Genomic DNA, 27,718 nt, shown 5'->3' with positions numbered 1-27,718 from the left:
ATCATTTGATGTTTACATTTACCAAATAAAAAAAAGGGCTACCATCTCTCTCTCTCGGCCATAGGGTTTTTTGCAAGTTGCATGCATGCCCCCACAACCCTCATATTTTATTCACAATTCAATGTATTAAATTGCATGGAGGATCTTAAAAAACAAAGATGATGATGATGATGATGATGATGATAATAATAATAATAATAATAATAAAGATTACTTATCTGATCGTGATTAATAATTTTCCAATAAATCAATGTTCCTTTGCACAATTGTGTTGGTTTCATCGAAGAATCACATTTTTATATATAAAGAGAAATTCATGTGCTCTCTTCCATCTTCACATGAGTCAAATCTTCGTATGAGATATTGCATTATAATGCAAATTTGGTCTCTACTTGTCTCACTGTGACACACATACAAAAAAAGCAATCCTTAGTTTTATTGATTCCTTCAAATATTGGTCTTAGAAGACAGACAGATGCCAAAGATTTTGTTTTTTAATATTCTGGAAATTTGGGAAGGGAATTCTGAATCCCTAAACAATGAATAATCAAAAACAAAACAGAGGAGAAAAAAATATACAATGAATGAGAAATGATATGTACCTTCAAACGGTAAATATACAATTACTTTCACGCGGGAAAGTGTCATGATTGTCTAATGACATCAAGTGATTCGTTGGTGCAGGCACAAGGAGCGAGTGACGTGCGCTAGGATTTGTGATTTCAAGGAATTGTTTAATTTAAATAAATGAAAAGAGGGTTTTTTTAATTAAAAAAATATTAAATATATAGATGTTTGTGAATATATAAACAAGACAAAAAAAAGGACGTACCGTTGAAAGCGAAGCCAACAAGGAAAAGGCCGAGACCAGAAAGAAAAAGGTCGGGGCACCCATGTGACCTCCAGCATGCATGCATGCCCGCCTGCCTAGGAGTACCTTCGGCCATCGCCTTGCCCATGTTTAAACCACCACAACAAGCAAGGTCTTTAAAATTAGGAAAAGAACCACGCGCGCGCGCGCACACACAACAACAACATCTGTTCTTACCCATTGATTCGAGAAAAAGGAACGTTGAACCCTTCATTTCTCTCTCTTGTCTCAACCGCCCGCCTATCTTAAACGAAAATAAGTTTGTAACGTCCAAGAAATCCCACCTACATATCAACGTGAATATTTTAAATTTATTCACTTTATTAAAATCTATGTATGTATGTATGTACGTATACATGATTTGTCGAGCGAGCGCTTACAGATACCTTACAATGTTCGTTCTATCAGGATGAGGAATAGGTGAATGAATAGCAAAGGTGGCTGTTCATTCGTGCATACGAACAGTAGGTGTTGCATTGTGAATCGAATTAGACCAAAAGGACCCCGCCCGGATGGAGATGGTCGGGATGTAAAACCTAACCTAACCGCATGTTACGTGATATGGCAGAGCCTCCCTCTCCTCTTCTTGGATAATGGATGAGAGAGAGTGCAACAGTACAAAGTTCCTTCCTGCGTCCTCTGTATTTACAGAATGCAAATAAATTATGGCTGATCAACGGCCGTCACGACGCGATGCAACGATGGATGCCGGGTGGTGATTGGATTATTATTGTTGTCATATATAATATTTTTGCAGCATGGTAGATGTAGTGTGAGAACTGAGAAGCATCTCTCCTTCTCTGTCACGGTCACAGCAAGGATGTCATTGTAGTACATCTGCGCCCGTGTCGGCTTTGTCAGTTAGCATTGGCTCTTTGCGTGTCTGGTTGCAGCGCGGTTTTTGCCCTTTTCCTGGGGAGGGAGGGAACTAGCGAGGAGGACGATATGGGACTCTGCCTGCCAGAACCCAAGGAATCCATCCACGCCCTTGCCCTCGCCCTCGCCTTCTCCATCTCCCTCGCTCTTGCTGCTGCTGCTGCTGCTGCCGCCGCTGCCGAGAGACCACCACCTCCACTGCCACTGTTGCTTCTGCTGTGCTGCCACAGCGAGGCGAGGCGAGCAACAACGACAACAGCTACAGCTACAGATACAACGACAACAACAGTAACAGTAACAGCGCGGGCGGGCGCAGTATATCTCTTGCATATACCTTTTTCTTTTTCGCGATGAATGAAAAGAATAGACTCCTTGACAGATCTGGCAGCGACATTTGTGGCTTTCCCTGACGCTCGTTCTATCAATTCCATTCTTCAGCCCGCAGAGCACTAAGGCGGTCTCGGGAAGCAGGACCGACTCAAGAAGGAGAGCCCCTTCCTCCCTCTTCTCCACGTCTCTTTCCCTTCTTAATTTCTCCGTGAACGCCTTCTTAATTAGTTCTGGGGCTGGGTCGGTGAAATTTCTTCCGGGTTGGTTGAAATCTCTCTGATCAGATCTGTGAGGAATTTCGTGTCTTCAGGAGCAGCCTTGGATTTTGCTTCTCTCCTTCTTCCGGTTCCGGCAGAGGGTTATTTGCTAAGAGTTTGGTCGACATAGGTGAGGAGCCAAGGTGATTCCTTCACAGGACCGATCTTTTTAAAGATCTGGGAGAGCGAATAAGGTTGTGTTGTCGGCTTCTTGTGCTATCGTATCGCGGGTGTTTCATTCTGGGGCTCCCGCTGGCTTTGGCTCTCTGCTATCTTCATCTCGAACTGGTAATTTGCTGGTTTGTTGTGGTTTTGCTGCCTTGGATGGTCGTATGATTGTAGATTGGCGCGGATATGGTGGCCGTGGCAAATGGGTTGTAGCCATAACGACACAAGAAGAAGGGAAGAGTTTGGACTGGGGAAGGAGCATGGAGTGGAAAGTTGTTTTCTTTTGTTGGACGCTTTGTTTGGTGCTACTGCACTTTCTCTATTTGTCCGCGGCAACGCTCTCGCCTTCTGGTATAAATTACGAAGGTCAGTAGCTCTCCATTCATTTCCCTTCCTTTTTTTTTTTTTGTTGTTCTTGAACTTAAACGAGGACACTATCAAAGACGCCATGTAATTGTTTTAATATCTGCCCCAATCTAGTGGTTCCCAATTCGAGCTCTTCCTAATGGTCCTCTGCTTTTCCATGTATGCAAGGCTTGATAGACGTCAGATTTCTTGGAAGATGCCTCCTTGCGTTCGCTTGTTTCTTTTCCTTCCCTCCATTTTATATGCTTCTGTGTTCGGACCATTTGTTTCCCCTTTCATCTGTTATCTTATTTAATTTCAGCAGTAAGAGCATCTGCATCTAACTCCCATAATTTTCTGACTGTTTCTTTTTACCTTGTTATATATTCATAATGATAGAGATAAGTGAGATGCCAGTTCAACTTTCTGTGTTGCTTTTCCCTGAATTTCCCTACCTTTAATTCTGCTGTTATGACATAATGCAATTGCTTACTACTTACTACCTTGGGTGGCAATGTGCAGTTGCTTTTTGAAATGCTAGTAATCTCTTATGATTTGGTGTTCTTGAAGCCCATGCCACCTGCCTAGATTTCAACTCTTCCACTCATTTGACTCGGCAACTTCTGTACAGCTCGACTGTTAGGATAGTTGACACAGTGCACCAGTACCCAGTGTACCATCTAAATTTGAAGCATTACACTTTACCTGAAGAAGCCACTTCACCTTTTGCCCTGATCATCTATTAGTAAATTTCTAGCAGAAGAAATATTGTCACTTTGCCATTCAGATATAGTAATCTAACAATTATTGAATGTTCTTGTATTTGTCAATCCCTTTCTTATAACTTGTTTTCTGATGCTTGATCTTGTCTTTATATGAATGCAGTTGTAGCATTGGTGGCGATCAAAATGGAATTAAATGACCCCTACAATGTTTTGGAAAATTGGGATATCAACTCAGTAGATCCATGCAGCTGGAGGATGGTCACCTGCACGTCTGATGGTTATGTTTCTGCCTTGTAAGACTAATTGACACTTTTCTTTTTTGCAGCATTGAACTGCTTTTCCTTTTACACCTCTCAGTAATGTACATCCTTGATTTATTTTTTCTGCTTTATCATGTTAGGGGATTGCCCAGCCAAAGCTTGTCTGGAAAATTATCTCCTGGGATGGGAAATCTCACGAATTTACAGTCTGTGTAAGCGTGCAATACCTCTATGAGTTTTGATTTTTCAAGTTTAATTGGGTGGATACCAAAGTTATGTTATATTAATTCAGAGATTCTATAAAAATTTGGGTAGTTAACAATGATTGAAGGGCCCTGCTTGGCTAGTTATTTTTAAATTGTGTATTTGAAGAAGGTAAGATTTGGTGCTTCCTCTTGTAGGCTGCTTCAAAACAATGCTATATCTGGTCCTATACCTGCTGAGATTGGCAAACTAGAGAAACTCCAGACACTGGACTTATCCAACAATCAGTTTGGGGGCACTATTCCGAGTTCACTTGGGGACCTTAAAAACTTGAATTATCTGTATGATTTCTCCAGTTTCATAGTCTCTTTTAGTGTCTACATTGTTGATCTTTAGATCAAGAGGCTTATGATTTTTTGCTTTCTTTTTCAGGAGACTAAACAACAATAGTCTATCTGGATCTTGCCCTGACTCATTGTCAAATATCAAAGGTCTCACTCTTGTGTATGTTCTCTTCTCTAACTCAGCTTAATGCAATCTGTAAGCCCTGAGTGCTTTGCTGTAAAACATGCCACTTGAAACTAAAGATAGAATTTTAAAAGCTGATAACACTTACAGGGACCTTTCCTATAACAACTTGAGTGGTTCCTTGCCAAGAATATCTGCGAGAACCTTCAAGTAACACATTCAGTCTCTATTTCTGTGCTCTCCAACTTTTTTTCCTCTTAGGAGAGTAATTTGTTTTCAATTTTTTTAATAATTTGTTTTCAAATTTTTTACCAGCATTATTGGAAACCCTTTAATATGTGGAACAAATTTGGGAAGTAACTGCTCTTCAACATCACTCGATCCAATTTCATATCCACCCGATGACCTAAATGGTAAGCTGTATCTTCTGCTGTTTCTCATGCTGTAGAGTCTCTGCTCCCACTGTTAAGGAAATTTTGAGAGAACTTAAGTAATCCTTTAATAACTCCTCTAATTATTAGGCGTATTGGATTCTTCAGCTCAGTCAAGGTTTGGAGGAACAAGAAGTCAGCGTGTTGCTATTGCATTTGGTGTTAGTGTTGGTTCTGTTACATTACTGGTATTTGTTATTGGCTTGTTTCTTTGGTGGCAGCACAGACATAATCAGCAAATCTTTTTTGATGTAACTGGTAAGGGACTTTGAGATTCTTTTAGATTGTACTTTCAATCAGGTACTTTTTGATGGTCTTTCTTTTTGCATCTTCTTCTCTTTGGTCTGTCTTTTTTTGTAAAGGATGGAATAACTACAAATTTTGTAAGGATGGACTAAATCTATTTTGACTATGACAATTTCTCTTTAACACTGATGCCAGATCTTTGACAAACTCTTATGCTGCCTTTGGCAATTTGAAGAGCCACCATTTATATTTGTAATTATGTTAGGTGCTGTTTTCTACTTCCTATAGTCTCCTAGCTTCCCGGTTGCTTACCATTGATTTTATGCTTCCAACAGTCATTAGATCTACTCCCAGACCTTGCTACTTTTTCATTAATCTTCTCTTCATATTGAGACCCTGCTGCATGCAACATATTGTACTTTGTCACTGACATGTGTAGGGACCTGCTATGAGAGATAAGGTTAGCAATTTCTCGAGTAACTTGAAGTCACAAAAAGCCACCACTTTCCTTTGCTCTGCTAAATCAGATTTCTTGTATTGAGGTTCAAATTTAGCAATTCATCAACCATTATTAGCTCAGAAGATGAGTGTCTGATCAATTGAAACACTGCAATGGTCCTTTTCTCAAGGCTCTTGTCATTGCATGATTAACCTCTTGCTTTTGATGTTGTGGTCAGGCACTAATTTACGAAACTTTGTATGAATCTGTGACTTAAGATAAACTATTTTCTCATAGTTAGTGACCTGGTTCTGCGAGTTTTATCTTTGTTTCTCTCTCAAGACAGTTTCTTTTGCAGATCACTATGATCCAGAAGTATGCCTTGGGCACTTGAAGCGGTATTCATTTAAGGAGCTCCGAGTAGCCACCAATAACTTTAATTCCAAAAATATATTAGGAAAAGGAGGATATGGAATAGTTTACAAAGGTTGTATGCGTGATGGCACCATAGTGGCTGTTAAACGTTTGAGAGACTATAACACCATTGGAGGAGTTCAGTTTCAAACTGAGGTTGAAATGATAAGCTTGGCAGTTCACCGTCATTTACTTAGGCTTTGTGGATTCTGCACAACAGAAAATGAGAGACTCCTTGTCTATCCTTACATGCCTAATGGGAGTGTAGCTTCTCAACTAAGAGGTGAATGTCCTATGTCTTTGCCTTCTTCATATAACATGGCCTGTGAACAATATGAAGTTGTAGCATGTTCTGTCACAAGCATTCCTTTCCCATAGTAACCACTAGCCATTGATACATCAGTAACTTTAGAACACAAGAAATTTTGGATGTCTAGCATCCTTCAGCAAATTTTTTGGTGACTCAGGTAAGCTAAAATTACACAATAGTTTTTGTTAGAATTAATTTATCTTTTAATCAATGTATGATTTGCATACTTTATCAGAAAATACTGAAAATTTACAACATTTTTCCAGGTATTCTTTTGACATTTTCCATCAATTGCTTGCATGAAAATGCTGTCATCAATACAAATTGATATTCCTTAATATTTCTCCCTCACATTATGGTGTGACAGATTATGTGCCTGTGATTCCCTTGAGTTTCATTATAATATCCTAGAGAGTTTCTTGTGCACACTGCACCATGGTTTCCTGTGACCTTTCTCTTGCTTCCTATCTCAGATTACGGCCTTTGGGCTTGCTTTGTAGTATTTTTCCTCTTTTGTTTATGATATGCATCTGCTCCATACTTCAACAGTAAAAAAACTAGAGAAAAGTTTTATGCCATGATGTAATCGAACCTTCTTGGAGTTAAAAATGAAAAATATGCGGCACTGCTTTTAAAACACATTTTTTTATTATTAGTTTTGTTTCTTGCAGAACATGTTCATGGTAAGCCAGCTTTAGACTGGCCAAGGCGAAAGAGAATAGCACTGGGGACAGCCCGAGGATTATTGTATCTGCATGAGCAGTGTGATCCAAAAATTATTCATCGTGATGTAAAAGCTGCCAATATTCTTCTTGATGAAGATTTTGAAGCAGTGGTTGGGGATTTTGGATTGGCAAAACTTTTGGATCACAGGGAGTCACATGTTACAACAGCAGTACGTGGAACAGTAGGACACATTGCGCCGGAATATCTTTCAACAGGTCAATCATCAGAGAAGACTGATGTCTTTGGCTTCGGTATATTATTACTTGAGCTGATTACTGGTCAGAAAGCACTGGATTTTGGAAGACTCACAAATCAAAAAGGGGTGATGCTTGACTGGGTAAGTTTTCTTTATGCTTTCTCATGTCAATTCTGGTAAAAGATAAAATTGTGTAAATTTAGGTTAGGACAAGAAGAAATGCTCAAGTGACATGTGCAACTCTAGCAAGAGTCCTCATTAAAACTGGTTATAGTCATCTATCCATTTTCTTTGGTGTCTCAAGTTTAAGAATCAATTTAACTTAGACAACTGAAAAATCTTTTGAGTCGAATGCTAAGACTTATGCCAAGTAATCCTTGGAGAAGAATGCATGCTTCTTACTAAAAAAGAACACATAAAGACCTAAAATCCTAAATGGGGCATGAACAAATGATTATAATGGCAACGCTGAGCAGCATTGTTAGTGATAGTAGATGAGATTTCCCCAAGTGCAGGAAATCTCAATGATCTGTTGAGGAAAATCTTCTCCTCTAACTTGTATAAATAGTGAGCATGTCAATAAATTTTCATCAAGATTTGTAATCACGTTTCATTTTATCATGGTATCATAGCCACTTGCCTAGAGTAAGCTCTCTTCTCGTTGTCCAACAATAACAATCGATCCTCACCGAGTCCTGCCACCTCCTGACGAAGAACCTTAATTGCTTTGTGGTACCTTCGTCTTCTACTCCAATCGCTCATTCGTCCCTAGCAACCCCACCGTCGTTCCTGCAAAAGCGCAACATCTCACTGCGGTTGATTTCTCGCTTGAAGACGCCGCAGTTCACAGTGAGCTTGTGAACTCACAGTACACTACTACTTACAGTGCTAACATAATACCCCGACGTCTTCCCTTTCCCTTCGTGAGTCGACGAGTGGTCGCTTGCCTCAACAACCTATTCCAGATGGCTGAGTACAACGGGAGAAGTGCTTGGTGAGTTGTGCATGCATCTCACAGATCGACAACGACTGCAGCTTCCTCCCCCTCTTCTTCCTAGAGTAAGACCTGTTCCACCGAGCCGACGTTGAGAACTCTCTCTTCTCGCCTCCCTCGTCCTCTGAGGCCTGCTCGGCTCTAGCAAGACCATGCTTGGTCCTGCTTTCGCCGTCGATCTCCCTGAGCTTCCTCCTCTGCCTTGGCCCACCTTCGGCGACATTAATATGAGACGACAACGACTGTCCAGTAGCCGTCGCTTTCTTCCCAATAGCGATTACGGTACTTCTTCGCAACTCTGAAGTCGGCCACCGGACGCATCTTTTTGTCGTTGTCGGTCGGCCGACCATAACTCGGTAGTTCGTCCATCACCTGCGCCTCCCTCGACAGATCCGTCGCAACAAGGCAACTTACTACTCACGGCATTGGACTTCGTGGGCGTCATCCAAGTCACTCTCTTCTTCCTCAATAGAGCTTCCTCATGTTGGGAAATCATTGGGGGCGACATCATATGCGCAGCGGAAGAACAAGAAAACAAAATCCCCGATTCCCAAAAAGATGTTCGTCGTCGTGCGAAGATTGGTGCGCAAAAATCCGCAAAACACAAAACTGCGTATAAAGATTGTGTTACCTAGGGAGATCGTATATCCTTGTTTCCTTGCAGATCCTTAGGAGAGGATGAAGGAGGTCAAGCGTCCTCCTCTCTAGCGGTGATCCACACAGCAGGGTTGCGACGACGCTCCTCAAAACTCCAGGCCTACTCTGAGGTGGAGAGGGAGAGGAGAATAGGAAGGGCAAGCAAAGACTCTAGCCTATGAGGCTGTGAATCCCTCCTATTTATAGAGATCCCGTGTCAAAACCCTAATGGGTCCTTTCCCTAGTGGGTATTGGATCTGCATCCAATAAGACAAGGGCTCCGTCGGATATCTCATATCCAAACCTCTACTCATCGCAATGCCTACCATATGTGTGTGACCCTCTAGGCCCAATATCGAGCTGGCCGTGAGTCATACCTGTCAGAACTCCTTCTAACTAAGTGAATTATTATCTCTGTAATAATTCACTCGACTCATCGACTACGGAAGTACTAGGCCACTACGCCGTAGTCCCCAGACGATACAGGGGAATCCAATCCATTGGACCTGTCTGTCCTCAGTTACCATGTACCTATAGTCCCTCATCCATCTAATATCCCAGAGACCGTATATCGAGCATGGTGCTGTCAGACCCATACGGTTTCTACTCGAGTCTCGCTCTAATCGGATTCTCCCGGAGAACTCTTTCTCTCTCAACCCGAATGACCCTGGCCAGGGATTTGTCTGAGCAAGAACACATGGGATATTCCTCTCATGATACCGAGAGTGGATGATCCTCTATCGACACTCAATAGCCCTCGTAAGGTCGACTACCACTCCCAATGACCAGCTGTACTAGATCTGGGAACAGCCAAACCTATAAGTCTGGTATCAAAGAGTGGAGCACTCATACAGGACATCCTTGGTGTCTCAAGTCTAAGAACCAGATACACCACTAGGACTACGGAATTGTTGTCTGACAATAAGGCATCATCAACCATCCAGCATTCCGTAAGCGGATCAATCAGTGAACTCATTCTCCAATGAGCACCTGTACTGTATCCCTAGTGTCCCTACACGAGCAGCTATGAGACCAGCTGCATCCATCATATGGACGGGTATACAGCACACCAGTCTATCCGGTTATCACGATGTCCCTCTCGAGTAACCTATGACCGGGATTATTTAGGATATGTGTTTAAAGGTGAATCGATCTCATTATCGTGATCTCATCACGATCCGATTCCCATTGCACAAATCCAAGGACATCACAATATATATGCATTTATGCAATAGTTATAAAGTGATATACGCCAAAATATAATAAGCAAAAAGATTCTGTATCAAGTCACACGTGCTATCACTCACGTGATTGGCTTGCTGGGCACTTATGACTAGCAATCTCCCACTTGACCTAAAGCCAATCACCTATGTGTCTGATCCCCATCAGACCCCTGTGACGCTCAAAGACAATCTGAGACAATGGCTTTGTTAGTGGATCTGCAATGTTATCTTCGGATGGAACTCTTTCCACTGCTACATCTCCTCGGGTCACGATCTCTCTGATAAGGTGGAACCTCCTCAGAACATGCTTAGATTTCTGATGAGACCTAGGTTCCTTCGCTTGAGCAATTGCCCCGTTGTTGTCGCAATATAGGGAAATCGGCTCCTCACTATCCGGCACGACTCCCAAATCTGTGATGAACTTCTTCAACCAGACTCCCTCCTTTGCTGCATCTGATGCAGCAATGTACTCCGCCTCTGTGGTCGAGTCAGCAGTGGTATCTTGCTTGGAAATCTTCCAGCATACTGCTCCTCCATTCAAGGTGTACACATACCCTGAATTCGACTTGCTATCATCGACATCAGACTGAAAACTTGAGTCAGTGTAGCCTTCAACCTTAAGGCTATTACCTCCATATACTAGTAAAAGATCCTTAGTCCTTCTCAAGTACTTAAGGATACACTTTACTGCTTTCCAGTGCTCCAAGCCTGGATCCGCCTGATACCTGCTCGTGACACTCAGAGCATGCGCTATATCAGGCCTAGTACATAGCATTGCATACATGATAGACCCTATTGCTGAGGCATAAGGTATCATATCCATGTTCGCCCTTTCTTCTGGAGTCTTTGGGGACATACTCGTAGAAAGCGATATCCCATGTCTCATCGGTATGAGACCTCTTTTGGAATTTTCCATGCCAAACCTTTTGACAATAGTTTCTATGTACCTGGACTGGGACAAGCCAAGCATCCTTTTGGATCTATCTCTATAGATTCTAATCCCCAAGATATAAGATGCTTCTCCTAAGTCCTTCATGGAGAAGTGTCTAGATAACCAAGCCTTTATTGTGGATAGCATTCCTATGTCATTCCCAATGATGAGGATGTCATCCACATATAACACCAAAAAGCTAATAGCGCTCCCACTTACCTTTCTGTATACACAAGGCTCATCTTCGTTCTTAACGAAGTCATAAGATCTGATTGCCTCATCAAATCTTATGTTCCAACTTCGGGAAGCTTGCTTTAGTCCATAAATGGATCTAAGCAACCTACACACCTTATCTGGGCAGTTCTTGGACACGAATCCCTCAGGTTGCATCATATACACCTCCTCCTCCAGGTTCCTGTTGAGGAATGCGGTTTTCACATCCATCTGCCAGATCTCATAATCATAGTGTGCTGCAATAGCCAATAGAATTCTGATGGATTTTAGCATTGCTACGGGTGAGAAAGTTTCGTCGTAGTCAACACCTTGCCTTTGACGATACCCCTTAGCCACTAGCCTTGCTTTATAGGTCTCTACCTTTCCATCTACTCCGATCTTTTTCTTAAAGATCCACTTGCAACCGATGGGTACAATACCTTCGGGTGCATCAACTAGGTTCCAAACCTTATTGGAGTACATAGAATCCATCTCAGAATTCATGGCTTCTTTCCACTTCCCGGAGTCTATACTCATAATAGCCTCCTCGTAGGTCTGAGGATCAATATCCTCTACATCCTCTGCTCTAATATGTCCCACATATCTCTCAGGAGGATGGGATACTCTATCAGACCTGCGTAAAGTTGAAACTTGTGTATTAGATACCTGAACAGACTCGGGCTGTAGAGTGGTGCTTGAGCTTGGTTCTCCAACCTCGCTCAATTCTATCATTCTCCCACTGTCTCCGTCAAGAATGTGTTCCTTCTCAAGGAACACTGCTCTCTTAGCTACAAAGACCTTTTGATCCTCGAGATGATAGAAGTAATACCCACAAGTTTCCTTGGGGTATCCCACAAATTTACATCGCCCTGTCCTTGATTCTAACTTATCGGGGTTGTGTCTTTTAACATGGGCAGAGCAACCCCAAATCTTAACTACTTTAAGATCAGGCTTCTTCCCTTTCCATATCTCATATGGTGTAGACACCACCGACTTAGTTGGAACTCTGTTCAGAAGGTAAGCTGCGGTTTCTAGGTCATATCCCTAGAATAAGATGGGTAGGTCAGCGAAACTCATCATGGACCGTACCATATCTAATAATGTACGATTTCTCCTTTCAGAGACACCATTGAGCTGAGGTGTATAAGGAGGTGTCCATTGGGATAATATCCCATGGTCCTTGAGGAAGTGAGTAAACTCTGTACTTAAGTACTCACCTCCTCGATCTGATCGAAGAGTTTTGATACTCTTTCCAGTCTGGTTCTCCACCTCATTCTTATACTCTCTGAATTTCTCAAAGGCCTCGGACTTGTACTTCATTAAGTACACATATCCATACCTTGAGAAATCATCAGTAAATGTAATGAAGTAGGAGTAACCTCCAATGGCATGAGTTGACATGGGTCCACATACATCACTATGTATGAGTTCCAACAACTCAGTGGCTCTCTCTCCAGTTCCACTAAATGGAGAGTTGGTCAGTTTTCCACGAATGCAAGGCTCACAAGTTGCATATGACACATAGTCGAATGGATCTAGATATCCATCATTTAGCAACTTTTGAATCCTTCTTTCATGGATGTGACCTAGCCTACAATGCCACAGGTATGCACTGTTCAACTCATCTCGTTTCCTTTTGGACACATTTATATTCATGATATGTGGAGTGGTGTCTAACATAAATAAACCATTATGCAATGTTCCTTTCGTGATGATCTTATCATCTAATAATATCGAACAACCATTGTTCTCAAAAACAAATTTATATCCACTAACTGTTAAACATGAAATGGAGATAATGTTTTTGATAATAGAAGGAACAAAATAACATGCATCTAATGCAATAAAAGCTCCACTAGGCAGATGTAGGGCGACCTCGCCAACAGCTAATACAGCAACTTTTGCTCCATTACCCATCTTGAGGTCCATCTCGCCTCTCTCTAGTCTCCTAGGCCTTGCCAGAACCTGCAACGAATTACATATATGATAAGCACTACCGGTATCTAATACCCATGTGTTATCATAAGAGTCTGACAAATGGAGACTGATCATGAATGTACCTGAAGCTTCATCAAGCTTTTGTTTCGCCCTTTCTGCAAGGTACTCTTTGCAGTTTCTCTTCGAGTGCCCATCTTTACCACAGTGGAAGCACTGGCCTTTGTCCTTTGTTGGGTCTTTCTTAGCAACCTTTGCTTTACCTTGTTTGCCCTTGCCCTTTCCCTTCTTAAGGGACCTTTCTGCTTTCCTTTTCTTTCTGGTCTCACCAGTGTAGAGAACTGGCTTCTCTTTCTTAATAGTACTCTCTGCCTCCCTCAACATATTGAGGAGCTCTGGGAGAGTCACCTCAAGCTTGTTCATATTAAAGTTCATTATGAACTGTGAAAAGGAATCTGGTAGGGACTGAAGCACAATGTCCACACACAAGTTATCCTCTAGGACCATTCCTAGACCTGTGAGTTTCTCTATCCACTCAATCATCTTTAGGACATGGTTCTGAACCGGTGTCCCCTCAGTCATCCTAGCGCGGAAAAGGCTCTTGGATATCTCATATCGTTGAGTCCTTCCCTGTTCCTCAAACAATTTACGGACATGTAGGAGAATGGATCTGGCATCCATCTTTTCATGTTGTCTCTGTAACTCTGGAGTCATAGAGCCCAACATATAGCACTGAGCAAGAGTGGAGTCATCAATGTACTTCACGTAACGAGTGATCTCATCCTCGCTTGCCCCTTCTTCGGGCGTAGGCATCACTGTATCAAGGACGTACACGATTTTCTCCGCTGTGAGAACAATTCTCAAGTTACGGAGCCAATCCGTATAATTTGGACCAGTGAGGCGGTTGACATCAAGTATGCCACGTAAGGGATTTGAAAGCGACATTTTCTGAAAATAAAGATGTAGCAAAAATGAATAACATGCAGATTTTGCAAGAAATAAACTATCAAGATATGGACTTCTATCTTAATATGCTCCCACTATTTTACTAACGAGTCACGCGACACCCTCAGCACGTGAAACGGAAGTCTCCGGCAGACTTCTAGTGGGGATCAGGATCCAATCAGCGTCTTAGTGTAACCTCGAGGGACTCGACCAATCACACTAAGCCTAAAAGGTAGACAACTCTTGCCGATCACAATTCCTTGTGATTCCCGTCCTGTTCGGCCTCCGAATCACCATGGCCTCGAGGGACTCGACCAACCATGATGCTCGGTTAAGTCAACACCTTCGTTACAAGATGAGTCTGATTTGATGATATACCCTCGAGGGACTCGACCAAGCATATCATGCCCTCAGGTCACCGGTGACATCTCTATGTCGTAAGCAAGATAGCGAATCGCGATATAGGTGAGTCTCGAGGGACTCGACCAACTCAACCTACACCGGGATTCGGTTCCTACTCATAACGATGGAAGGCCACGTGGGTCAATCTAATTGCCTCACGTTTACCGACTTAATATTATCGAGAGATGTTTCTATGATTTGGTCTCCTAATATGACATGTCACACATATACATATTTAATATATATATACATCGCATGCAAATATATATACATATCTAGTATGTGTATAAGCAATCACACCAGATGATCATGGACCACAACCTAATATGATTAGGCCCGAGCCAGTAGGCCTAATCACTCACATCAAGATCTATGTGTGCAACGGTGCATCTCCATGCCTTGTGATCGTCCATCTCGTCCTCGTCGGTTCCGTCGACATCTTGATGCATCTCCATGCATTACGATCGTCCGTCTCGTGGGTCCCGCTATGGCTTCCACGCTCCCGCTGCGCCTCCTCATGTGATTACAACTTAATCATAGGCACGCAGGCCCGACAATAAACGAGAAATATAATGGAGGTTCGCAGACCTCAATAATAATAATCACAAGTACACACATCACACGGTCCATGATCATCCGTCCACTCATCATACATCACATGTATAAATAATCATCATCATGTAGGACTACTAGATAATAATAAAAATAATAATCAACTAAACCTTTTAATTAATTAATATTTTCTGAAATCAGGGATATATAGGGAATTTCTCAATTCCTAAGGGTATTTTCGTAATTTGGACAAAAGACAGAAACTGGAATTTCTCAAATTCCGAGGGGCAAAACTGTCTTTTGCGCAGAAAACCCTAATACCCTTTCCCCTTTTCGCTGCTGCCGCCGCCGCCACCCTGCCGGCGGCGGCCTGTGCGGCGGGGCGAGGGCACTGCCCTCGCCTTCAGGCGGCACGCCCGCTGGCGGCGATGCCGCTGCGGGTGGGCGCCCTCTTCGGGCGCCGTTGCCTCCGCAGGCGGTGCTGTCCCGCCGGGCGGCCGCCCCTGTGGGGGGGGTTTCGCCCGCGGGAGCAGCGGCGGCAGGCGTCGCGCGTCGCTGCCCTGCGGCGGCAGGCGTCGCGCGTCGCTGCCCTGCGGCGGCAGGCGCCGCTTCCTTTCGGCGGTAGGCGCCGCTGCCCTGCGGCGCCTCTGCCCGTGGGTTGCCAGCCCCGCCGGCAGCAAGCCTGCTGCAAGCAGGCCGCCGGCCGGCTGCTGCAGGCACAGCGCTTGCGCATGCGCCGGCGCTGTGCTGCCTGGCTACGGCTGCGGCTGCCGCTGCAGGTGGCTGCAGGCATGCAGATCGAGGGCAGCAACTGTTGTTGCCCTTCCTTGCTTTTGCGTCAACGATTTTGACGTCAAAATTCTTCCTAAACACAATACACGCAGTTCAAAACCAATCATTCGCACGAACAACCTGGCTCTGATACCACTGTTGGGAAATCATTGGGGGCGACATCATATGCGCAGCGGAAGAACAAGAAAACAAAATCCCCGATTCCCAAAAAGATGTTCGTCGTCGTGCGAAGATTGGTGCGCAAAAATTCGCAAAACACAAAACTGCGTATAAAGATTGTGTTACCTAGGGAGATCGTATATCCCTGTTTCCTTGCAGATCCTTAGGAGAGGGTGAAGGAGGTCAAGCGTCCTCCTCTCTAGCGGTGATCCACACAGCAGGGTTGCGACGACGCTCCTCAAAACTCCAGGCCTACTCTGAGGTGGAGAGGGAGAGGAGAATAGGAAGGGTAAGCAAAGACTCTAGCCTATGAGGCTGTGAATCCCTCCTATTTATAGAGATCCCGTGTCAAAACCCTAATGGGTCCTTTCCCTAGTGGGTATTGGATCTGCATCCAATAAGACAAGGGCTCCGTCGGATATCTCATATCCAAACCTCTACTCATCGCAATGCCTACCATATGTGTGTGACCCTCTAGGCCCAATATCGAGCTGGCCGTGAGTCATACCTGTCAGAACTCCTTCTAACTAAGTGAATTATTATCTCTGTAATAATTCACTCGACTCATCGACTACGGAAGTACTAGGCCACTACGCCGTAGTCCCCAGACGATACAGGGGAATCCAATCCATTGGACCTGTCTGTCCTCAGTTACCATGTACCTATAGTCCCTCATCCATCTAATATCCCAGAGACCGTATATCGAGCATGGTGCTGTCAGACCCATACGGTTTCTACTCGAGTCTCGCTCTAATCGGATTCTCCCGGAGAACTCTTTCTCTCTCAACCCGAATGACCCTGGCCAGGGATTTGTCTGAGCAAGAACACATGGGATATTCCTCTCATGATACCGAGAGTGGATGATCCTCTATCGACACTCAATAGCCCTCGTAAGGTCGACTACCACTCCCAATGACCAGCTGTACTAGATCTGGGAACAGCCAAACCTATAAGTCTGGTATCAAAGAGTGGAGCACTCATACAGGACATCCTTGGTGTCTCAAGTCTAAGAACCAGATACACCACTAGGACTACGGAATTGTTGTCTGACAATAAGGCATCATCAACCATCCAGCATTCCGTAAGCGGATCAATCAGTGAACTCATTCTCCAATGAGCACCTGTACTGTATCCCTAGTGTCCCTACACGAGCAGCTATGAGACCAGCTGCATCCATCATATGGACGGGTATACAGCACACCAGTCTATCCGGTTATCACGATGTCCCTCTCGAGTAACCTATGACCGGGATTATTTAGGATATGTGTTTAAAGGTGAATCGATCTCATTATCGTGATCTCATCACGATCCGATTCCCATTGCACAAATCCAAGGACATCACAATATATATGCATTTATGCAATAGTTATAAAGTGATATACGCCAAAATATAATAAGCAAAAAGATTCTGTATCAAGTCACACGTGCTATCACTCACGTGATTGGCTTGCTGGGCACTTATGACTAGCACCTCATCCATATCTCACTAGGCCGCTCTTATCCCTCACTGGCCTTGCCTCCCTACAGGTCCTACTCTACGACAGCCTCTTCACCGATCACTCACTACCTCGATCTCCTTGTTGTCCTCAGCGATGAACCTATGACGTCAAGGTTGTCACCTGCGCCAACCTTGTCACATCCGCCGCTGCTCGATGGCCTTCTTTCTTCGCTGCCAATCTAATCACAGTCGGTGGACTTCAAGCCTCTAGCGGACAATAGGACGTAAGTGCCCCCACCTTCTTCCTGCGAAGGCAAAGCCTAACCTTCTCCCTCAACGAAGAAAGGTGGGAGTTTTGGGTGGCAAAATAGAGAAGCAAAGAGGAAGAAACACTGCCCTGCCTCTACAACCTCGTCGCGCTCTCTGCCCCATCACACCCCAGCACTGTCCTCCTTGCGACTCACGGAAGTTGCAGTGGCAACACAGATCTGTGGCACGAACTGTAGTTCTCTCACCGATTTGTGGCAAGAACTGTAGATCTCTCACAGATTTGCGGTCGCAACACATACTTGTCGATTCTTCCTCCACCAATAGATCTCTGCTCAAATCTGCTGAGATCTACTGCTGCTTCTCATCTGGCGGTTGCAATCTTGCCTGCTTCAAGAGGCAGTCGAGCTTGATCATCACCAACGCCACCAGCTGCCCAGGAAGCGACTCCCTGTTGATCTACCGTAGACTCCCAACTTGATCCCTCAGATCGGTACTTATCCTCAAAATGTCTTCATCATCTACCTCTAACGCTCCATGTATTGTTCTTGTAGGGAACCATAGCACTTCTCAACATACGAACCTTATCTCCATCAATGCTGCAACTCTAATCCTCTTCAAATTATCCAAAGGTGGCAACTACGTATCTTGGCGTATACAATTTTCTAATCTCCTATTTAGATATGATCTACTAGGCTACGTCGATGGCTCTCTCAGTTATTCACCAACGATGATCACCATTTTAGGAGAACTCAGTCCAGTATCAAATCCGACCCACAAACTATGGTTATGCCAAGATCGTCTCATCCTCCAAGCAATTCAAGCCTCAATCGTTGGATCCATCGCTCCACTCATATCTTCATGTGACACTACTGTAGAAGCATGGTGCAAGTTGCAAACCACCTTAGCAAATCACTCGCATACTCGGATGCTCAGTCTCATATCCAGTCTAATGAAAATAAAACAAAAGGAAAGTACTATTGTTGATTATCTACAAAATATAAAAGTTGTCATCGATGACTTGGCTTTGATAGATCATTCCCTCAGTGACGAAGAAGTCATAGTCCACACCCTCAATGGCTTAGGAGACGCTGACAGCAGCAATTCAGGCATGCGACTCACCGATATCATTCGAAGAACTCTATGACAAGTTGACTGACTATGAGACATATTTGAAGCGCGATGATAGGTTGCCAGGACCAACCATCACAGCTCAAGTCAATCAAAAATCCAAGAATAAAAGCAACCAGTATAACAAGAACATCAATAAAGGTTTGGCCAAGATGCCTCTTGAACCTATGGGTACCAAACAAACCTCCCCTTATCCATATCATCAACATTTCAATCACAACTTCAACAACTATCAAAGTGACAACTTCAATAACCATCATCCCTGGCGTCCTGACCACATAAACCAACAATGAGTCGTTTGTCAGTTGTGTGATAAAGTCGGACACTCCGCAAAAGTCTATCCGTCTTGACCCAGACTTCCTGCTCCATCAAATTGGCCTCAAGCGAATCTCATGACTACTCCGACTACTAGTCAACATAATTAGATTATTGACTCTGGGGCCTCTCATCATATCACTTATGATCTACAGAACTTGTCTATCCACAACAACTATGGTGAAAATGAAGACATCATCATCAGTGACGGTAAAGGAATCTTCATTAATCATATTGGTTCCACAACGCTTAATTCATATATCATAATTTTTACACTCGATGATGTTCTGTGTGCATCTCACATTAAAAGAAACATCATTTTCATTTTTTAATTTTACAAACAAAATAATACTTTAATTGAATTCTTTTCTGACTCTTTTCTTGTTAAGGATTTAAGCACGGGGGCATCCTTGGTCCGAGGCCAGAACAAAGATAACATTTACGAGTGGCCGTCATCTCCACAAATAACCCAACCCATTGTTCACTCTTCATTTGCAACTTCAATTGATGTGTGGCATCGTCGTTTTGGTCATCCCTCGTTCTCTATCTAGCAGAAATTATTTTTTCGTTACTCTCTTCCTACTTTTAAAACAAGTAGCATTATAATTCATTGTGATGCTGGTCTTCGCACTAAAAGTCATAGACTACCTTTTGGAACATCTTCCATATCCTGCTCTAAATTGTTTAAAATTATTTATACCGATGTTTGGGGCCCTGCCCCAACCACTTCTTTTGATAAGTTCAGATCTTATATCATTTTCGTAAACTATTTCATTAAGTACATATGGTTATATCATCTTCATAAAAAATATGAAGTTTCAATAATCTTTACCGACTTTAGAAAGTTGGTCAAGAACTTTATTTAGTCTACAATTAAAACAGTTTACTCTAATGGCGGAGGTGAATATCAAACCCTCATATCATGTCTCTTAGCTTGTGGTATACAACACCTTAAGTCACCCTTATATACTCCTCAACTAGTTGGCTCTGCCAAACACAAACATCATTATATAGTTGAAATTGGTCTCACACTTTTACATCAAGCCTCCATGCCACCAACCTTTTGGTCAGCAGTCTTTCAAACTATAGTCTACCTTATTAATCGTATGCTCACTTTAGTCCTACAATATCAGTCATCATTTGAAAAACTATTTTATAAACTTCTAAATCTTCAGAAACTCAAAGTATTTGGATGTCTATATTATCCATAGCTATGTCCTTGTGCCTCACATAAGATAACACCAAGATCTAAGCCTCATATTTTTATAGGATATTCTTTTGAACATAATGCTTTCCGATACTACGATCTCTAAACTCAAAAAGTCTTTATATCACGTCACGTTATTTTTGTGGAGTCTACCTTTTCTTTTCAAAACCATGAGTCTCCTGCCATGCGAGCCACTCCAACAAACATACATCACTGGAGTATACCTCCGATCCTATCAAACGAGCCTCCCACAACACCGTCCAGTCCTTCCCCTCAGGATTCATACTCTATTGTTACTTCAGTTCCGCAGCTCCTCACTCCCTCCACTACTTCTCCACTTCCTTCTTTACAAATTCCCCTTATTGATGAAGCAATGCCTTTAGAAACACAACCACTATCTTTACCTTCAACTGGACCCAATGACATTGAAGTACCTTAGCCTAACCAGGCTCGTGTCACTGACTCTCCACCACTTATACCTACAACATAACGTAACAATCCCATGGCCCCTGGACATTCAATGACAACACACTCTAAAAGTGATATTTTCAAACCGCGTCACGTCCTTGACCCTCCATAACTCTACATAGACCCTTGTTCTCTTTCATCACACATAAAATATCATCGAGTGTAAGTGGGTCTTTCGAATAAAGGGGAACCCAGATAGATTCGTTGCCAGATATAAAGCACGTCTAGTGGCCAAAGGGTTTCATCAACGACCTGGTGTTGACTTCACAGAGACATTCAGTTCCATACAACTATCCAACTTATCCTCAGTTTGGCCATCACAAAAGGTTGGCACTTATGACAACTTGATGACATTATTATCACAGGCAATAATCCTATGAAGATCAAAGAATTTCTCCAGCAATTGGCAAGTCGATTCTCCCTCAAAGATCTAGGAACCTTGAGCTACTTTCTAGAAGTGGAAGCAACATATAAATCTTGAGAACTCTTCCTATCATAGAGAAAGTATATTCAAGATTTATTATCAAAGACGAATATGCAGGACGCGAAAGAGGTTACAACTCTCCTCTATACTAGTGAACCACTTAAATTATGTGATGAAAGCTCTACTACGGACCCTACTCAATACCGACAAGCAAGGTCTGCAATACCAAATGATACTGCCCGTATCGGGCGGTACGTACCAGTCCGTCAGTAGACCGGTACATGGACCGAGCGGTACCGTCGATTGAGAAGTTATCGTCGACGGTGACTGAGGGAGAAGAAAGAAGAGGTAGACGGTGAAGAAAGAAATAGGAAAAAAATGGAGAACCTAGAGATCGTCGCTCTCCTCATCTGTCGGCGACTTTTCATTCGTGCGCGGGAGAGAGGCATCGTCGTCGTAGGGCGGAGAGAGGCGAAGATTTTTTTTTCCCTTCTCGGGCGACGTCGCCTGCAATTTTTTTTATCTTCGACGTTACCTCGGCTACATCGCCCGAGAAGGCAGGAGACATCGTAATTTTTTTTTTTTAATCGAGGCGACATCGCCCAAGAAGAGAGGCGACGTTGCCCCGCATAGAGGTAAACCGAGCGGTTTACCTATATATATATATATATATATCACTCGGTATACCGTACCGAATAAGTCTCGAAATTTCGGTACAATATGAAATTTCAATCTTTGCCAACAAGTACTTGGCTCCTTACAGTACTTAGCTTTCACCCGTCCAGACATCTCATTTGCAGTTAATAAATTATCACAATTCATACATCGGCCATCTACTATGCATTGGTCTGTAATTAAACGAATCTTGCGATATCTTAAAGGGACCCTCAATTATGGACTCTTTCTTCATAAACACTCCTCACTTCATCTCCATGCCATTGTCAATGTTGATTGGGCAGGGAACTTTGATAATAGAACATCCTCGTGAGAGTATATTGTCTTCCTTGGAGCTAATCGAATCAGTTGGAGTTTTAAGAAGCGAAAGATAGTCACACGATCTACAACTAAAGCTAAATACTGTGTCATCACCATCACTACTGCAGAACTCAATTGGATCACGAATCTGCTTAAGGAACTTGACATCAACTCTACCCTTACTCCTACAATATATTGTGAGAATGTCGGAGCCACCTACCTATGCGCCAATCTAGTATTTCACTCACGCATTAAACACATTGCCATCAACTTTCACTTTGTGCGAGATCAAATGGTCAGACATCAACTATGTGTTTCTCACGTACATACGGCTGATCAACTAGCAGACTCACTCACAAAGCCTCTCATCCGCAAACTATTTTCATTGCATCGGTCCAAGATCAGCATCCTTGATAGGGGCTCAATCTCGCAGGGGCATAACAATAGATAAGATTTCCCCAAATGCGCGAGGAAATCTCGCTGATTTGTTGAGGAAAATCTTATCATCTAACTTGTATAAATAGTGATCATGTCAATAAACTTTCATCAAGCTTTGTAATCACATTCCATTTTATCAGTTAGCACTGGTGTTGTGCTTCATAGTTAGCTGTTTCATGCTTATCTAAATTCCAGACATGTCAAGATTACCACACGTATGCTTTTGGGTTTAAACTAACATGTCCTGAAAAAATGAGAACGAGAAGTTAGCAAGTAATCTTTTTCAAGCTTCTAAAGAAATCAGTAATGGAATGCAGATCTGCGTATGCAACTGTATTCATGAAATGGGGTGTCAGATGGAACTTTCTGTTGTAAACTGCCAAAGATAATGCAAAGAAGCTTTTGTTGACTGAAATGGATGAAATGCCATATGTTCCTCATGACTTGGAGTGCGCACCATGAATATAGTTTATTCAGAATGGACATGTATCGAATAGTTGTACCCTGTAGTTCAGTTGTTTTCTTTTACATTTATTTGAAATGCACACATGGTATATCTAATATGAGAAGTGATTTAGGTAAGGAGATGTAAAACCTGCTTCACTCATACATCCAACCACAAATAACGCTGCAATAACAATATGGAGAGTTAGAAATTCAATGACAGCACACTGTACTATATATCTGTAAACATGCAGTTTCGACTTTCACAAAATTGTTGCATGAATAATAGTAAAACTCAAGATGGACATGTTGGTTATAACCTTGTTACTGGCTCAATGATCTGCAGTTTGGTTAATGTTATCTTTGACATTCACAGGTAAAGAAACTCCATCAAGAGAACAAGCTGTACATGATGGTGGACAAAGACCTCAAAAATAACTATAACAGAGTTGAGCTTGAGGAGATGATTCAAGTGGCTCTGCTTTGCACGCAATTTCACCCTTCCCAGCGCCCAAAGATGTCAGAGGTGGTAAGAATGTTGGAAGGTGATGGGCTTGCTGAAAAGTGGGAAGCCTCACAGAGGATGGACACCCCAAAGTCAAGATCTTCAGAGCAGCTTACTCCAAAGTATATAGACTTCATGGAGGATTCTTCGTTTGTGGTAGAAGCAATTGAACTTTCAGGGCCTAGGTGAGTACAATATGTTCATCAACTGTAAATGGAGGAATCTTCTGAACTTTCAGGGCCTATATGAGTACAATATGTTCATCAACTGTAAATTCGTGGGTTTTGGAAGCTTGGAAATGCATGTGGATTACAATTGTGTACTTCTTGCAGTTTGATTGCATGACTGTACATCTGTATAAAAGGAAAGAGATTGTTGTAAAAGAAAATTTTGTCAAATTTCAGTCTTTGTCAAAGAGATTGTTGTTTGCGTGGGTTGCTCGTTCTTTTTGTCTGCATTTTTCTTCTTTCCTCTCCGCAGAGACCAAATGCTTCATTTTTACCCTTGTTTTGCCCTCTACTCGGATGACGCTTTGACACAGCTCAGCTTCCTAAAAACCAGGGGCCTAAACTACCAAGGGTTTCGCTCAGAATCCATCGAGGATTTGATTCATATTCTATAATCATGTTTAGGAATCACGCATGGGCAGATAGTTCATCGACATGGCTAGCTGCAGCCCCGACTTCTACAGTGATTAGGAACCGAGTTATACCCTCGTCCAACCCTCGCTCATTACACCGACATTGCAATTCTCTGGGACTAACCCAGCAAAAACCAATAACTATTCTTTAGGGCACGACAAAACCTCGGAGATCATTTTATTGAACGTTATAATTCTTTTTACCCTGGACTGCATCACTGATTATATAATCATGATATCTTAATTTCATTGCCGCAGCAACTGGTCGACGAGCGAGGTTAAAATCAACACAGAAAGGAATAGAGGTACAAAAAGAAAGAAAAAAAGAAAAAGAATAACACATGGTAGCAATTTCATTGCCACCATCTTATGTTGCAAAATAACTTGTATTACTACATCAATTTCTGACACTTTATTGCACCTATTACAGTAAAGAGCGTGATACGAATAAAACTATCTGAGCCGGTATAGCACCACAAGCATTTCTTTCTGCGGCTGCACAAATCATGGTCTACTGGCATAACACAGCTTCACAATATGACTTCATGGATCTAACAAGAACCTTCTTAAGTATTCAAGGCCTCCTGAAGGACTGCAAAAACGAAGCTGGACAGATTAGAGGGCATCACATGAAGAATTCAACAGAAAAGCTTAGAGGCTAGCAAAAGACTGTTCTATGAATAAAGACATACATCATCATCTTTTGTGGCATCCTTCAGTTGCGCAACAAGTCGTTCTCTTGCCTGAGCAGCTGCAAGAGACATCAAAAGTAGCAAATGAAAACGAAGTTGCCCCAAGCCAGAATTTTACTGCCAACTCAGAATGATAATTTTCAAAAAATGATCAGTCATTCATATATTTTTAACTGTAAATTAGATTGCTAGCCTTTATATTACATAACTACAAGATCAAGCAAGAAATTTACTGCCAACTCAGAATGATAATTTACAAAAAATGATCAGTCTTTCATATATTTTAACTGTAAATTAGATTGCTAGCCTTTATATTACATAACTACAAGATCTTTGCAACGATGTTCACCAATGGACACAGTTTGAGCAATGAATACAGTTTGCAAGTTCTTTCTATACCGCATCATACTGCTAAGATGTGCCAATGAGTATAGTCTAGCACTTTCTTTTTGGTATCCTGAGAATAGTAAGGTGATCTGTAAAACTTAAAAGGTCAAATTCTGCAATTTAAAAGGCATCAAAATTGCATAGATCCCACCGGTTGAGATGCATACTTCACAAAACACAAATCAAGCACACATATTGTAGAATAAGCAACAATCCTACAGTGAAAGACAAAGCTATCAAAGACCCTGGTACTGGTCATCCGATTTTCACAACAATTCCTAAGAAAAACCCACAGGACATTCTGGTACTTCGAATTTTGCAATACTTCTAATCAAAATCCACAAAATATTTCAAACTAACCCATGAGTTATATTTATGTCCGTTGATGGAAAAGCATATGTTTTTTCAGGCTCAGGAATATGAGCTGGATTACATCTACATTTCCAAAAAGACAGAAAGCAAAGATAATTTACCTTTAGTAGAAACATCTTCTATAGCTTTAGAAGTTCTCACAGCAAACCTTTGAAAGGCACGGCTGTTCACACCGAATCATAACGTCAAGGTTATATCAAATGACCACAAAAATCTAAATTAACATTCTTGGATGAACCAGAAAACTTGAGAAAGAAAATCTGGCAACCAAGCCAGAACAGTTGGTACGAACATGTGGCTTACCATCATTCAAATGCAACAGTGAGTTTGCACCAAAATTTTGTTGCTTCAAATACAAATATAAACTCATAAAGCAGACAAACCTCTCTGAATCTCTCCAGTAATGAGACAAAGCAAAAGGACAACTTTTTCTGACTTCAAATACAAATATAAACCATAAAATAGACATACCATGCATTTATCAACTAAGGAGACAGAGTAAAAGGAAAATTTTCTTGCTTCAAACACAAACATAAACCATAAAACAGACGAATCATATTCGATATAAAATGAATGCAAAGGATATAACACTGCAAATAGTTTTATGTTGTAAAGCACTTGAATAGAATGACAACGACTTCGGTCCTATAGATGGTCCATCACCTCCACAGTAGTCATTACAGATCCGAAGGATGATTACAGTTTTGTGAGCTGTCTAACAAGAAGATTCTTATAATTCTAAAATCTGTAAACAGGACAAGCTTGAAAAGAACATAAAATATAAAGCAGTCCAAATGATCTAAAAATATATATAAAAAGGAGAAAATTTTAAAGGGTATTTATTATACTGCAAACAAAAAAAGATAAACTGGCATGCGATCATTTCCATAGAATCATCACGGCCTGTGGGATCATCGTGGTTGTATAAATTGCAAAAGAAGCAGGTTTCTTAATCATCTAAGTGAAATATTTGTCAAAAGATAGGGAAAACAAACAATTCTCAGAAGCATAGACCAGGTGCAATCAGTTCTCAAACAAATGTGACCTCGTTACCACACGGACGTCAATTGGCTATGCTAAAAGGGTGCACTCGATCTCCCCAGCCGGCGGCATATGCCTGAAATACAGTCTACAGGAACGGAATACAGAAGAAGAGAGATAAACTAAAAGATGCCTTTGCAGCTTCGAAGGAACGAGTCGAACGAGAAATGGATCAGAAGACCCATCTAGAAGATTAAGAAGCATACACCCAAGGAAAAAAAGAACAGGCTGCGAGATAGCATGGGAACCAATAAAGGAACAGAGGGTTACTTGTTAGCGAGGCCTTCGACGACCACCTCGTTGACGACGTAGCTGATGACTCTTCCCAAGAAGTTACCGCCAGCCATCAGATAACCAGAACCAGGAAGCTGAGCGAAGTCCCCGACCTGCTCTAGATCAGGAAAAAGAAACTAGTGAAGCTTCCCTGCCTCTGGAGATGGAGAACGTGGATTGGAAACGGAAACAATCGGGAATACCAGAGGCGGAGGCGGAGGCACGGGAGGGAGGCCAACCGAAAGGACGACAGGAAAGAAGGCGGCGACGCGATCGCGGCTGCGAATAGGCGTCGATCTTCGCCGGGATTTACAGAGACGGAGACGTCCAAATAAGGGCTGTGATTCGGGCGCGTATCGCTTCGACGGTGTAGATGGATTTTAATTATAACCCTAATCGAGACGGGTTCGGATGGCCATCTCGACTAGTGGGCCGTAGGGTTGTTATGGGGTGTCAGATAGCCACGTAAGTGGGTGCCCAACAGTTGGGTTGCGTGGAAACGAACCCATCGGCAGTGGTTCTGACATGTGACATGCTCATCGGCTGCGCGAGAGGCGACATCGATTAGGGAAGTTCGCCAGTCTGATTGATGGGAAAACGAGCAAACAAATGAAAAGAGATAAATCGGACGAGTGCAGCAACCACTAATTAGC

The 27,718-nt window shown here is 42.4% G+C and overlaps 2 protein-coding genes across 8 annotated transcripts; one reads left to right on the top strand and one right to left on the bottom strand.

The window, feature by feature from the left end:
- Positions 1-1,786: 1,786 nt before the first annotated feature.
- LOC135585100 (protein NSP-INTERACTING KINASE 3-like) lies at positions 1,787-24,093 on the top strand. Of its 6 annotated transcripts, XM_065138845.1 has the most exons (12): positions 1,791-2,062; positions 2,186-2,868; positions 3,733-3,865; positions 3,973-4,044; positions 4,234-4,377; positions 4,469-4,540; positions 4,655-4,714; positions 4,820-4,917; positions 5,026-5,193; positions 5,979-6,317; positions 7,016-7,407; positions 23,532-24,093. In XM_065138845.1, exons 2-12 carry the CDS (start codon positions 2,667-2,669, stop codon positions 23,847-23,849), a joined length of 1,998 nt encoding a protein of 665 aa, XP_064994917.1. In that variant the 5' UTR covers positions 1,791-2,062; positions 2,186-2,666; the 3' UTR covers positions 23,850-24,093. The 6 variants fall into 6 exon arrangements, with proteins under 6 accessions (XP_064994920.1, XP_064994919.1, XP_064994918.1 ...); XM_065138846.1 differs by having other exon boundaries at positions 1,790-2,868; positions 5,044-5,193; XM_065138844.1 differs by having other exon boundaries at positions 1,791-2,868.
- A 525-nt stretch (positions 24,094-24,618) lies between these two features.
- Positions 24,619-27,475, bottom strand: LOC103976619 (uncharacterized). 2 transcript variants are annotated; one of them, XM_009391887.3, is made up of 5 exons: positions 27,269-27,475; positions 27,063-27,183; positions 25,853-25,914; positions 24,993-25,051; positions 24,619-24,892 (listed from the first exon to the last, which is right to left on the bottom strand). In XM_009391887.3, exons 2-5 carry the CDS (start codon positions 27,137-27,139, stop codon positions 24,875-24,877), a joined length of 216 nt encoding a protein of 71 aa, XP_009390162.1. In that variant the 5' UTR covers positions 27,140-27,183; positions 27,269-27,475; the 3' UTR covers positions 24,619-24,874. The 2 variants fall into 2 exon arrangements, with proteins under 2 accessions (XP_009390162.1, XP_009390163.1); XM_009391888.3 differs by having other exon boundaries at positions 27,063-27,178; positions 27,269-27,473.
- Positions 27,476-27,718: the final 243 nt, after the last annotated feature.

Source organism: Musa acuminata, chromosome BXJ3-2 (assembly GCF_036884655.1).
Source record: "Musa acuminata AAA Group cultivar baxijiao chromosome BXJ3-2, Cavendish_Baxijiao_AAA, whole genome shotgun sequence".
NCBI classification, from domain to species: Eukaryota; Viridiplantae; Streptophyta; class Magnoliopsida; order Zingiberales; family Musaceae; genus Musa; species Musa acuminata.
Note: the sequence above shows the minus strand (reverse complement) of the source record. Positions and strands in the feature narration are given on the sequence as shown.

What these genes read in the sequence shown, in the direction of transcription:
- LOC135585100 (XM_065138845.1), top strand. Translation starts at nt 2,667, where the DNA reads ATGATTGTAGATTGGCGCGGATATGGTGGCCGTGGCAAATGGGTTGTA. An exon ending in ATATCTGCGAGAACCTTCAA is followed by an intron (nt 4,715 to 4,819) that starts GTAACACATTCA and finishes ATTTTTTACCAG; the next exon opens with CATTATTGGAAACCCTTTAA. An exon ending in TCCACCCGATGACCTAAATG is followed by an intron (nt 4,918 to 5,025) that starts GTAAGCTGTATC and finishes TCTAATTATTAG; the next exon opens with GCGTATTGGATTCTTCAGCT.
- LOC103976619 (XM_009391887.3), bottom strand. Translation starts at nt 27,139, where the DNA reads ATGGCTGGCGGTAACTTCTTGGGAAGAGTCATCAGCTACGTCGTCAAC. An exon ending in GTCGAAGGCCTCGCTAACAA is followed by an intron (nt 25,915 to 27,062) that starts GTAACCCTCTGT and finishes CGGTGTGAACAG; the next exon opens with CCGTGCCTTTCAAAGGTTTG. An exon ending in AGAAGATGTTTCTACTAAAG is followed by an intron (nt 25,052 to 25,852) that starts GTAAATTATCTT and finishes TGTCTCTTGCAG; the next exon opens with CTGCTCAGGCAAGAGAACGA.